Here is a 13,809-nt window from a genome sequence, read left to right on the forward strand (position 1 = left end):
GGGGCTCGCCCCTCGCCGGCGCCCGCCGCCCCGCGGGCGATTGCTCTCTTGCCGTCTCCGGGACCCCCGGACCCCCACGGCCTTTGGTCCGGGCGGGGGAGGGAGAAAGTGAGACTCTGTGTCATCATCATCCATTGTGAGGAGGGGAAGAAATTGGAATCCAGCAGCGGCTAGCAGCAGCTGGGCGGTCACATCTGGGAATGCAAAGCCGACCTCCCCCCCCTCCTCCTCCACCACCTCCTCCTCTCTCACCCAGGATCACTTCCGAAACCACTTCGCCTTCAGCCCCTGCCTCGACCAGAGGTTTCATTTTTAACTGAATATTTACGAAAGCTGGAAGCGTGCGAGGGGGTGGGGTGGGGTGGAAATAGCGGCTGCTTCTTTTCCAGGGATTTATTTAATGGGGATGTGTTCAAGGCAAGAGCGAATTCAGAAGGATATCGACGTCGTGATCCAGAAGTCCAGAGCTGAGAAGGACTGCCTGTTTGCAGGTGAGTTCTCGCCTTTCCAGAGCCTCGGATCCAGCGCCAGCTTCCTCTGCCTGCCCGTCACCCCCTTTCCCAGTTTTCTGGCCGCGACGTGTGTGGCTGGGGCTAGGGGGTGGGTTGCACGTCCCCATTCCCGGGGTCATTTGGCAACAGCTGCGGCAGGGGGAGCGGGAGCCAAAAGGGGGAGGGGTTGCCAGCCTCTCCCCTTCTCCCCTCCCCCCTCTGGGGCGGCCACTAGCTTTGGGGGCAGAACCCTGATGGCCCGAGCAGGGGTCTAGGCGGGGGAGCCTTGCATTGTATTTTTAGTCCCCGGTGAACGCCCGGAGCGTCCGAGCCCGCCTCCGGGGTTTCAGCAGCAGCGACCCAGGCGGCGGGTTGGACTCGCCGGGTTTGCGCAATGGGCAGAGCAGCGGCGGCGGCTGCCGGGAATGGAGCCCGCTGCGCTGCGGTGGCCGGCTGCGCCCGGCACCGAGGCCCCCCGTGGGTCAGCGCTGGGCCGATCTCCCGCCCCTTCTGCTCCCTCTAGTACCTCCGACTGGCAGTGCGATGCCCCGGAAAGAGAAGGGATTCCCGAGGTTCCGAGGCGCGCGCCGCCCCTGCCTGGGGGTCGCCTTTCGTCCATTTTGCTACCCCGGGAGAGGGACTGGATTTTGCTTTCGCAGCCGCGACCTCGGCTGGGGCCGCTTCCGGCTGTCCGGACCGGGAAATTCCCGCCGTTGCCACGGCACCAGGCACTTGTTGCGGGGGGCGGCCTTCCGCGGCACCCGGCACGGGGTGCGCGGCATCCCCTTCCGCACCACTCGGAGAGCGGACCTAGGGGCTCTCCAGCTCTGGCCTCCCGCCCTGCCCCGCCCCACCCCGCCAGGTTTCCCTTCGGCTCCATCAAATAGGGGGCCCGAGCCATGACCAGGGTTAAAAATCCACTCCAGGGGTAGCTTTTAACAAGACTTTTCGTTTCAGATTTCAGATACTCAGACTCCACCTTTACTTTCACCTACGTTGGCGGCCCCAAAAGGTACTTATGTGTAGAGTTGCTTCATTTCCTGTTCACAGGCTTGTGTTTCCTTTGTTCTTAGCGTGTTCCGTGTTCCGGTATTTTTTCTTCTTTTTCTTCTTCTTATTCTCTTGTTGTCCTTTAGCCACGTCCCAAGCCTGAGGTCCCTCGATTTTAAATAGCAGAGGGGAAAGAAATATGTTTGATTCAGGTGTTTCTAAGATCACGCCACGGGCCATGAACAGAGCTCTCACACTCTTCGTGTTAAAGCTGTTCTACAGTAGTAGCTAGCTCTTGAGGCTTTAGGGGTTGACATAGGCGAGTGCAAAACCTGAATACTGGGCAAAAGACATAACATGTCACAGAATAGTTTGATCACATGTGGTGATTCTTCTGGTGAGCTGGGGCTGCATGTTTCCATGTTTTCTGAAGATTGACATAAACATGCAGTGTGCCAATTCTCCATGCTTTTTTTTTTTTTTAAGGAGTCCTATTTTGGTGTTCATAGTTGGAAAGAATTTGGGAGTTATATGTAGCTGGAGTGTATAACTTCTTTCTTGAAGAGGAAGAATGAGAGGTGCATATATTAATACTAGGTTGTTAACAGTATGAAAGAAGCCCAAATCCAATTTTGTGTTTAAAGAATTAGAGATGAAATGAAAAGTAATCATTAAAATATGCTTTGCTGTCTTCACTTGGTTGAGGTAGAATTTTCTCCCTGTTAGCCCTTTGGGGACACAGTGGTTTAAAAGAGCAGTGGCCACATATGAGAACTGTCAGAGTTTTAACCTTGCTGTTCGGACTTGACATTCACTACCATTTGATCATATTCCAAATTATGTCTTAGCTAATGGAAACATTTATGAACATATAAATTGCAAAAGAAGCTTTCTTCTGTAAATACATTTTTTACAAGCTTGGAATTGTTACGAATCTTAAAAATGCTTAGGATCTGTGTTGCAATGTACATCTCAAGAAAGCTTTCATTGAGATAGTTATTCAGGTTTCCCATATGCACGGTACACCTAAGTGTCAGGATTGGTATATTGATTTGATTTACTGGTTGAAAATATAACATACGGACTTATTGGGGGAGAATAAAATTACAGTATTTCTCAATTTCCTATAGTACCATCATTTTTGAATAAAAAGAATCAATTAGAAGAGATTCAACTAAGTTAACGCTGCTCCTACACTTGCTATCCAGAGAATGTTGGTGTATGACTAATAATCTCTAGAGTTGTTTTAATAGTTAAAATATGCTGTGTGGCCCACTGAAAACATTCCCCATGCAGTCAGGTTGATACCTGCTTGAGTCGTCTGTTTCACCTCATGAGAGGTGCGGACTGGGAAAGCCCTGGCTAGGCTTTTTAACTAACTAGCTTTACTATTTCCAATAAGATAGTAGAGTTGTTTTGGCCTCAGTTTACTTATCTGTACAAGGGAAAGCCCTGGGTAGGCTTTTTAACTAACTAGCTTTACTATTTCCAATAAGATAGTAGAGTTGTTTTGGCCACAGTTTACTTATCTGCACAAGGAGGGGGTGAACCTTACACTTAATCTCTAAGATCTGTTAGATACTGCACTAAGATTGTTTATCAGCAAATTACTGAACTAGTGTCCACACAGCAAGAGGTGAAGGTATGAACGCCTCCAGGAGCAAGGTCTGGAGGTTGGGATGAATAATTAACTAATTGAGATAACGTCAGTTTTCACTGTAGGAACAAGTTTCCTTTTCTGTGTTATCCTACTAAGGAGATAGTTTTTTCCTTTGGTTCCTGATTTAAATAATGGGGAACTTGCATATCTAATGTGGAACAGTCTGCTTTTTAAAGATGTGTTGTGAATTGTTGATGTGATTGCTTTGTCTTCCCAAAAGCTTGTTCTATAAACCAATATATAAAAGATTGTTTTGGTACAGTAATAATAGTACCCTTAATGATTATCCCTTTATGGGTTTGTAGCTAATGGCAGAAAATAAATTTTCCGAAAGAAAAAATATTGTTTTCATGAACTACATTATCTACATTAGAATCTGATATTTATTATGTATTTCTCATTGCTGTGTGTCTGTCGGGCATTTAAAAATCAAATAATCCTCCTCTGTTTTGATCTAATATGCTTATCAACTTGTAATATTCAATTAATAGTGTCATGTCGGGAAAAGTAGACTTATTTCCTGATTAAAGGAAGGTGGGGATCTTATGGAGAGATAGTACTTGTTTATCTTGAATTATATTGTACTATCATTTCATCTAAACCATTGAAAACATTTATTTTTGAGAAATGATTTCAAGAATAATTTTCAATTCAAGTTGTAGATAAAACAATCTGCTCTTCTGTGTCTGACACTCTCCAAGAACAATTACACTTTGTTCTAGGACAAAAGTTGATCTTACATGTTACCCTTCAAAAAAAGAAATAATATTGAGAATTTTTTTTACATGTAAATTTATTTATGTTTCTGTGGATAAGAGGAAATGCCAAGAGGCCACTGTGTCAGGACTGGCTGCTGTCCTAGTAAATTGGCCTGTCATTCAGAGGTTGTGAGAGGGGCAGAGTTCCTTTTGCCATTTGCTCTCCTGCCTGGGTGGACTTCAGGTGAGGATTGAGGGGGAGCAGATGGTCAGCTGGAAGACTGGGTTCACTTAGTTCTCCCTCATGGGAAGGTTCATGGAATTATTATTATCCTCAGCTTTGGACTGGATTTGCAAACTGAGGCACAGAGAGTTTAGAAAACATGCTCAGATTTACTCAGTTACTGATGAAGCTGCCATATGAACCCTGTTATGTCACACTTCTGAGACCTGTGCTCCTTCCTCTACACTAGTGTTCCCAACCTCTTTGAGACCTCTTTGAGACACTCGTACATCAAAAAAATTATGCAGATGTTTACTTGAGAGCCGTAGTGTTAGTGTCATTTGATTGAGAAATAATGAGAAAAGTGTTAAATGTTAAGAATTGATGGGCTTCCCTGGTGGTGCAGTGGTTGAGAGTCCGCCTGCCGATGCAGGGGACACGGGTTCGTGCCCCGGTCCGGGAGTATCCCACATGCTGCGGAACGGCTGGGCCGGTGAGCCATGGCCGCTGAGCCTGCGCGTCCGAAGCCTGTGCTCCGCAACGGGAGAGGCCACAACAGTGAGAGGCCCGCGTACCGCAAAAAAAAAAAAAAAAAAAAAAAAAAATTGGTAATACCATCTACATATGCTTGAAAACTTGTGTTATACATAGGGCAAGATTGACTCATTGTAGCAATGGTCCTTATAATGCTTCTGACTCCTGGGCTTCTTGGAAGAACTCCACAGTCATCAGTGTTCCAGGGCCTGCTGTAGGCTCCTACCGAATGCTGCCCCCCATTTCAGGGGTGTGCTAAGAACTATAAAACCGGAAGTCTCAACTGTATACAATTTGTAAGTTTATGCAAAAGTCATTCCTTCCTTGTACTTTGTCATGCTGTGATCTCCTGCCTCCTTCTTTCTCCTTTTTTGGTTGGCGGTAAACTCCTTTCAGACCACTAAGGTTTGGGGTTATGGTCCTTCATCTCACCTGCAGTCAGTTGTACAGTTAGTGGTAGAAGAAACAGAAGGGATAAAGTGGGTGGTGACAGCTACTGAGAGGCTGGGGAAGCAGGCTGAGTGTCTGGGGCCAGAAGTTAACAAAGACAAAGAGAGAGCAGGGAGAGAACCCCACGTGAGCCTGGCCATGGACCCCTGTGGGATTCCCTGATTGTGAGCTTTTAGCAAGAAAAGTATTGTGAAGATATAATTGAAGTTTTAAGTGTTGATTGTTAAAAAAAAAAAAAAAAAAGGAAAAAAGATAAGCCAAAAAGAAGAAAATTTAAAAAAACATGATTTCTCCATCTTCTATTAACATATTAGAATTTATTCTTTCAGAATTTTTATGTCTATATGCATATAAAATGTATGCATCCAAAGACGGTATTATACTCTTGAGACCCTCAAGAGTTTTTCACCTAAGAATATGACATGAATGTCTTTGCTTTAGAAAGAATATGAAAATAAAGAAATGTTTATTGAATTAGGAGTTTTCCAGTCAAGGAGTATGCATGATAAGAAATATAAAATTTATATTAGAAATTATTAATAAATTAGAAATTTAATATTTAGTGGAATGTTCAGAGTTGCCTGTAAATGTACAACCTGTATTGTATGAATAGACACTTTTTCATGTGGTCATGGGTAGATTGACATCTTTGAAGTGCACTCTTCTCTTTTAGGAGTTTCTGTCCACATAACTTTTGGAGCATTCTGTGTGACACTAACAGTAGTACTCCACAATCTCTCAAATCACGTGCTACCTCCTCTTTCTCCTGGGCCTTTGCACACCCATCCACATCCTCCCACCTCTCCCACCTCTCCCACCTCTCCCACCTCTCCACCCTAGTCAGCTTTCCTTGTCGAGATCTTTGCTAACCCAAATTCCCCTCTGAGAAGCCTTTCCTGGCATCCTCTACCCTGTTTGATTTTGTTAGTTGTTTCTAAAATCATGTCACATTGTATTGTTAGCTACTGTTTACTTGATCATCTGTCTGGCCATAAGCCTCTCTGAGGCAGGGTCTGTCTTATTCATTGCAATTTGCCCAGCCCTTCGTGCACTGCCTAGTACTATATATTTTCTCAGTAAGTAGATGTTGAATGAATCAGTAAATGAATGCTAAAAGGGCTTCTGGCAGGTGAAAAACAATTTCCTAACCCAAATGGCCAGGTGTAAAGATGCTCAAATAGTTCAAAAAGCCCCCAATCTGGTGACGTCACTTGGACTGGAATTTCTTATGAATCCAGAAGTTGCTTACCCAAGTTATAAGCCCCGTTCTCTGCCCTGTTCAAATGCTTTCAGGAGACAGGTAATGCAATTGCTTAGGATAATAGAGAGTTACAAGGACTGTGGTACACTGGAGAGTTTGGTTTCTAAAAGTATTTAATTCAGTTAAAAAAATCAACACCACTCTGGTGATCAAGCACATCTTCTGGGGACCTTAACCCACCTGGACTCCCAGTGTATAATTCCTCACTCATGGAATGCTATGGAAAGAGAAAATCTACTTGATTGCCAAAGTACATTTGTTTTCTTTTGATTTTCTTAGAAAGGAGGCATGTACCTGCGTGCAGGAGTTGGGGAGCTGGGAGGGTGGAGAAGTAATTCCATCGTCTCCAAAAGATTTGTCAGTTTTCATTATGAAAGAAGTACATGCTCATTCTAAAATCTTGAAATATGTAATTATTTTGAAACCATCAAGTGCCCCTGAAGGTGTCAGAATGAAAAGAAGGATCTTTTTTTTTTTTTTAAATAGGATGCTCCTGTTAGAAACGGGGACTTGTTTTGCATCATTTTTGGTTATACCAATTATTATTCAAAATGATGATTTTTTAAAAAAAGTGTGTGCCCTGGAGCCCTGGGAACCTACCTTAGAAGTTTGGGGTGACCGGTGGAAGGGAGTGTGAAGGAAGCTGAATGTGTGAGAGCCAGGCTTTCACATCCCTTTGTAAATCACAGCTGCTCTAGCTCTTTTCTGTTCCGTATAACATTTTCTTTGAAAAACGTTTCATTGGTAAATGAGTTTTAAAATCATTGACCTAAAATAACCACCAATTTAATACAAGTGTAACGTTATTGAAGCTTATATAGTAAAAACATATTTAAACTCCATTTATTTCATGGATTAAAATAATACTACTAATCATATTTCTGGGCATAACGTCTGCTATGCTTTTTGCCTACCTTACATCCTGTATTTGCAACAGAGAAGACCAGTAGGTATTTTGTCAGCTGTTTTACATTTTATAGCTAAAGAAACTGAGGCTTGGGTAGTTTAAATAACAGAGTTAGTAAGAAGTAGAGTAGGGATATATTGCAGAGTAAGTCAGTGTTTTTGTGAGGTTTTAAGGGGCATTGATTGAACTGGCAAGACTAGAATAGTAGGGAATGTTTGAGCCTAGGAAGGGGTTGCTATTGCCGGTGGCAGGGGCAGACATCTCTTTCCATAGCATTCCATGAAAATCTACTGCTTGGCAGGGGAAGTGCCCAAGCCCAATGCTAAGCATTAATAGTAGGAAACTTATGTACATTTGCTGTGGAATCCTTATGCAGATATCCGGCCGACCCATTTAAATTCCCCATCGTTTCTTTCTGCAGCATTGGGTGAAAAAAATGAATAAAAGTGAAATTTCATCAGCCTTAAAGATATTTTGTAATTCTCTGCACACGTTGGCTTTTGGATGGATATTGTGCTATAGCAGATAAGTATTGCTTTAAAACAGCTGCCACTGACTTTGTATGGAATTTTAATCAAGTTATTGATATATAATCTTTCTTTTTTTCATTCTCTAAACTTCTGAAATCCTATCTTCCATGTACCCCCAGGAAAGACTAATCAGGAATATGTTTTTATTAATAAGCCTTGTCATTCCTACTTTATTGTGTCATACTTTAGGTTTTCTGTTCAGTCATCTCACTTAAATGCTGGGCACTTCAACCCAACACATGAAACAAATCATCATTTCCTCCTTAAAAGAAGCTTCTCTTCCCAGCCCTTCCTTGGGCGGTATCACATCAATTGAGCCTGGCGTGGGGAACCACAGTCTCAGGTTTCATGTATCCCACCATCCTCTTTGCCTCCTAAGCTCCACCAGCTCTTCCTTTGCAATCTTGGTTGGCACTTTCATCCCTCCCCATGTTTACACTTGGTCTGGGCCCTGATCACCTTGACTTAGGTCAGTCACTTTAACCAAGTGCTTTAAAATACTTGATTAACAGCTATTCACCAATCCAGTTCATTTATACTTGAATTCTTTAACCATGAATTTAATCATAGCATTTACATGCTCAGAAGCTTTCAAATGCAACCAAAGTTTATTCCGTATCAAATTTAATCCCCCTTCTTGGCTTTCAAGAGCCAGCTTCCCCATCCATTCATATATTTCTCAGCCTTCTAAACACTGACTCACTACTATTTGTTTATTGACCTCATCTCTCCACTCAACAGCAGTTTGTATTAACTTAGTGCATTAAGCATATACAGCAGCTGTTCAAGGTTTATCGATTGTAACGTGTCGCTTAATATTCTTGGTTTGGCTATCAAGATCATGTTTTTTATTATCACGAAGACTGGTTCATTTAATCTTTCTTTGACCCCAAGTAGCAACTCCGTGAAAATGTATAATGTATTCACATACAAGAAGAGGATAGAGTGAGGCCCTGAGTGGAACAAGGTGAGACTGAGAAGACAAAATGAAATCTGAGGAAGGTGGGATTAGACTATAAACAGATTAGTCCCAATCCGTTACACAATAACAACAACAGCAGGTCTCAAGTGTAGTTTATTTGCATATCAGTGACATCCTGTTTGTGGCTGACACCTTCTCAGTATTAAATGGAGGATGCAGATTTTCCAGTGTTAAATTTAAAAGGGAGGCATCCACTTAAGTCTTTGTGCAGTCAGATCGATTTTCCTTATACCGAAATTAGCAAACAAGATGGTTTCTTTCTGAACATTTTGAAATGTAGGTTGGAAAGACCTTCCCAATGGCCTGAAAATGTTCTTAGGATTTGTCAGCCAACTCTGAAGTGCTGTAGTTATTTGGATTTTCATCATCATTTTGTTTATGAAGCAAATACAGGTTGTTATTATCCAAGAATCGTTTGTAGATTATTTACTGTATTTGAAGTATAGAATTGAGCCAGAGACTAATAGAACTACTTTACATTCGTCAGGCTTTCACATCTGTGCCGAAAAAAGTTCAGGCAAAACTGTAAAACAACAAACCAAAAATACTATTAAGGATAGAGCTGTGTAAAAGAAACAATAAGTCAAATAAAATGTCACACACAAGAAATCAATACTCTGTTTAAAGACTAGAACTATTTTAGCAGAGTGCCCAGAATATAGTATCTCCCAATATTTCTTAAATGATAGTAATATTTTTCTTAAATGCTATGTGATAGCATTTCCCAAACTGTTTAATTAGATGTTAGGTATGTGGCCAAATAATGTCTGGGAAATGCTTAGTTAAATAATATTAAACAATTTTAATGGTTGTCTTTTTAGAGACTTTTATATGTTAGTGTGCATTATGCATACCCAAGAGGTGAATGAAGTATTCAGGGTTTTTCAGACTTATTTGATTACAGATCTGGAACATCTCGAGAGAGTCATTTTGTGGAAAACGCTTTGGTAAACTCTGTCTTATTCATTAAAAATAGTTTTTGAGTAAACAACAGTATAATATAAATGGAAATTGCCGATTCACATTGAGCCCCAAAGAATTTATTTTAAGTAAGTTTTACAGGCGTTGCTTTATGACAGTTAAAGGCACTTGGCATTTCATGCCACCAACATTTCCACATGAGGATTTATCTTTCTGGGTCTCTCACTCCCTCCTTAGTTGTATTGAAGTCACTTATGATGAGGGTTCTCAACTATTCTTCGTTATCAAAGCACCCAAGTTAGCAGGACCCTGTTTGGCACATGATTAGAAGTCAGCTTCATAAAGAAGTATTAGAGATAATGATTCTGTGTAGCAGAAGGATTCATTATGTCCTCTTAAATTCTGCCACTGTAACTGCAGTAGAGCTTCTTAGTGGGCCATCTTTGTTGGAGTATATACTGTGGGAGAAGTTGGTGGCAAGAGAAATCTAGAATTTATCTAAATGTTTCATTTCTTTGACAAATTACCTTTAAAAAATCAATGTGGTTATCTATTTTGTAAACTCATTTTCCTCCCAGTGACCACATAAGAAAATTACTTGAAGGAGTTTTACAGCATTTCTCAGAATGTTTTCAACATTAGTCAGGAAGCAAACTTCCTCTTTAGACAGTGTCAGTCGTTAAACTTTAGGCAGCCACACGTTTCTTTTGGTAATACATGAATAGAGGATGAATCATCTGCTTTACAGCGCACTCCTGGGGACACAGGGTCAGGTCTGTATTTAAAAGGATTCATGTTAACAGTTGATGTTTTGTCTATACGAACATTTTTGTGATTCAGGGGAGCGAGTGGAACCTCACACGTACCGAGATCTGCTTAGTTCTAGGTTTCTCATTTGGAAGTCAGTGTGCAAAATCTTAACAGTGAATTTGTGATTGTGATAATACATTTGTCCGTCTACATGTATTTGTGTCATTGATCTTCTTCAGAACAAAGTCTTCGATATTGGCATGCGGGAGACCTAAGCAGAAGGCTAAAATCTGCTTCATGGATAAAAGCTGATGCAGTCATCCTTTCTCATTAAAATGCACCACAGCTAGATATGCAGCAGCAAAAAAAAAGGCCCTCCAGCTGAAAAGCAGTCATTGCTTTATTACTACTACAGAATTTGATATGATTTCTCTAGTGATTGGTCATATTCATTTTTAGCTAACTAAGAAAGAAGTTTGAATAATTCACTGCAAGCCACATTCTTTCTTGATTCTTTTTGGATCAGTCCATCCTTATGAGAAAACCAGCCTAGAATGGTGATTTCAGTGAATTTCGATTAAGCGATTTCAATCAGAGTTGCATATTCTTGGCTGAATTTGACCCCCCATTGATGAAACTTTGGTCAAGAAAGATTTTAGACTTAATTTTTTGAAATTATACTAGTTTGATTTCATATGAGCTTTCTGTGTTGACTTCCTATGTCATTAATTTAAAATTTCCAGTATTCTCAATTCTTTTTTTTTTTTAAATAAAAAATTTATCTATTTATTTTTGGCCGCATTGAGTCTTCGTTGCTGCGCGCGGGCTTTCTCAAGTTGCGGCGAGAGGGGGCTACTCTTCCTTGCGGTGCCCGGGCTTCTCACTGCAGTGGCTTCTCGTTGCGGAGCATGGGGCTCTAGGCGTGCGGGCTTCAGTAGTTGTGGCAGGCAGGCTCAGTAGCTGTGGCTCGCGGGCTCTAGAGCTCAGGCTCAGTAGTTGTGGCACAAGGGCTTAGTTGCTCTGTGGCATGTGGGATCTTCCCGGACCAGGGCTCGAGCCCGTGTCCCCTGCATTGGCAGGCGGATTCTTAACCACTGCGCCATCAGGGAAGTCCAGTATTCTCAATCCTCGATGTCCAATATGTACAAAATTCTTCCTAACCAAAAGTAATTGGTGGGGAAAAATCTACTTAGGGCAATAGTTTCCTAAAGGGGTATTTTTTCAAAACAGAGAAATGTTGACATTTTCAGCCTTTGAGTTATATTCTGGGAAATGTTACATTTCAGAGGTACTTTGAAATCAAAATTCAGGTGCTTAACACTACACAGCTATTAGAATGGCCAAATTCCAGAACACTGGAAGCACCAGATGCTGGCAGGGATGTGGAGCAACAGGAGTTCCTGGCGGGGAGGCAAGATGTAGGTCCGGTCACTTTGGAAGACAGTTTGGACACTTTCCGATAAAACTAAACCTACTTTTACCTGTGATCCAGCAATCACACTCCTTGGTAGTTACACAAAAGAGTTGAAAACTGAATGTCCACACAGAAACCTGCACATGATGTTTATAGCAGTTTTACTCAAAATTGCCCAAACCTGCATGCCACCAACATGTCCTTCATGTTGGTGGATGGATAAGTCAACTGTGGTACATCCAGACAATAGTGGAATATTTTTCAGCACTAAAAAGGAACTAGCTATCAGGCCATGAAAAGACATGGAGGAACCTTAAATGCATGTTACTAGTAAAAGAAGCCAATCTGAAGGGCTACACACTCTATGGTTCCAACTATGTGAGTTCTGGAAATGGCACAACTACAGAGACTGTGAAAAGATCAGTGGTTGCCAGGGGTTAACAGGGGAGGAAGGGCTAAATAGGCAGAACAGAGAATTTTTAGGGTATTGAAACTGTTCTGTGTGATACTATAATGGTAGATACATGTCATTTTACATTTGTGTAAATCCATAAAATGTACAACACCAAGAGTGAACCTTAAAGTAAACTACAGACTCTGGGTGATAATGATGTGTTGCTGTAGGTTCATCATTATTAATAAATGTATCCCTCTGGTGGGGAAAGTTGGTGATAGGGGAGCCTATGCTTGTGGGGAGGATAGAGGGAGCAAACGGGAAATCTCTATATTCTGCTCAATTTTGCTGTGAACCGAAAACTACTCTAAAAGATAAAGTCCATTTAAAAAATTAGCCAGAAAAAAGAGGCAGGTGCTTGCCAAGGCTTTTCCAACTTAAGATTCATATCGATAGAAAGCAATCTACAGATTCAATGCAATCCCTATCAAACTACCGCTGGCATTTTTCACAGAACTAGAACAAAAAATTTCACAATTTGTATGGAAACACAAAAGACCCCGAATAGCCAAAGCAATCTTGAGAACGAAAAAAGGAGCTGGAGGAATAAGGCTCCCTGACTTCAGACTATACTACAAAGCTACAGTAATCAAGACAGTATGGTACTGGCACAAAAACAGAAAGATAGATCAATGGAACAGGATAGAAAGCCCAGAGATAAACCCACGCACATATGGTCACCTTATCTTTGATAAAGAGACAGGAATGTACAGTGGAGAAAGGACAGCCTCTTCAATAAATGATGCTGGGAAAACTGGACAGGTACATGTGAAAGTATGAGATTAGATCACTCCCTAACACCATACACAAAAATAAGCTCAAAATGGATTAAAGACCTAAATGTAAGGCCAGAAACTATCAAACTCTTAGAGGAAAACAGGCAGAACACACTATGACATAAATCACAGCAAGATCCTTTTTGACCCACCTCCTAGAGAAATGGAAATAAAAACAAAAATAAACAAATGGGACCTAATGAAACTTAAAAGGTTTTGCACAGCAAAGGAAACCATAAACAAGACCAAAAGACAACCCTCAGAATGGGAGAAAATATTGGCAAATGAAGCAACTGACAAAGGATTAATCTCCAAAATTTATAAGCAGCTCATGCAGCTCAATAACAAAAAAACAAACAACCCAATCCAAAAATGGGCAGAAGACCTAAACAGACATTTCTCCAAAGAAGATATACAGACTGCCAACAAACACATGAAAGAATGCTCAACATCATTAATCATTAGAGAAATGTAAATCAAAACTACAATGCAATATCATCTTACACCAGTCAGAATGGCCATCATCAGAAAATCTAGAAACAATAAATGCTGGAGAGGGTGTGGAGAAAAGGGAACACTCTTGCACTGCTGGTGGGAATGTGAATTGGCACAGCCACTATGGAGAACAGTATGGAGGTTCCTTAAAAAACTACAAATAGAACTACCATATGACCCAGCAGTCCCAGTACTGGGCATATACCCTAAGAAAACCATAATTCAAAAAGAGTCATGTACCAAAATGTTCATTGCAGCTCTATTTACAATAGC

At 41.4% G+C, this 13,809-nt stretch overlaps 1 protein-coding gene across 2 annotated transcripts in view; it reads left to right on the forward strand.

The window, feature by feature from the left end:
• The first annotated feature begins 200 nt into the window (after positions 1 to 200).
• The window catches only part of PARP8 (poly(ADP-ribose) polymerase family member 8), a 177,813-nt gene continuing 164,204 nt past the window's right edge, over positions 201 to 13,809 (forward strand). The window contains exons 1-3 of one of the 2 annotated variants that reach the window (XM_065875479.1): positions 201 to 303; positions 390 to 491; positions 1,449 to 1,503. In XM_065875479.1, coding sequence (XP_065731551.1) covers positions 201 to 303; positions 390 to 491; positions 1,449 to 1,503 — 260 coding nt within the window. Of the gene's footprint in view, positions 304 to 389; positions 492 to 1,448; positions 1,504 to 13,809 lie in introns of those variants that run through there. The other variant, XM_065875480.1, reaches the window with a different exon arrangement.

This window comes from Phocoena phocoena, chromosome 3, assembly GCF_963924675.1.
Source record: "Phocoena phocoena chromosome 3, mPhoPho1.1, whole genome shotgun sequence".
NCBI lineage: Eukaryota > Metazoa > Chordata > Mammalia > Artiodactyla > Phocoenidae > Phocoena > Phocoena phocoena.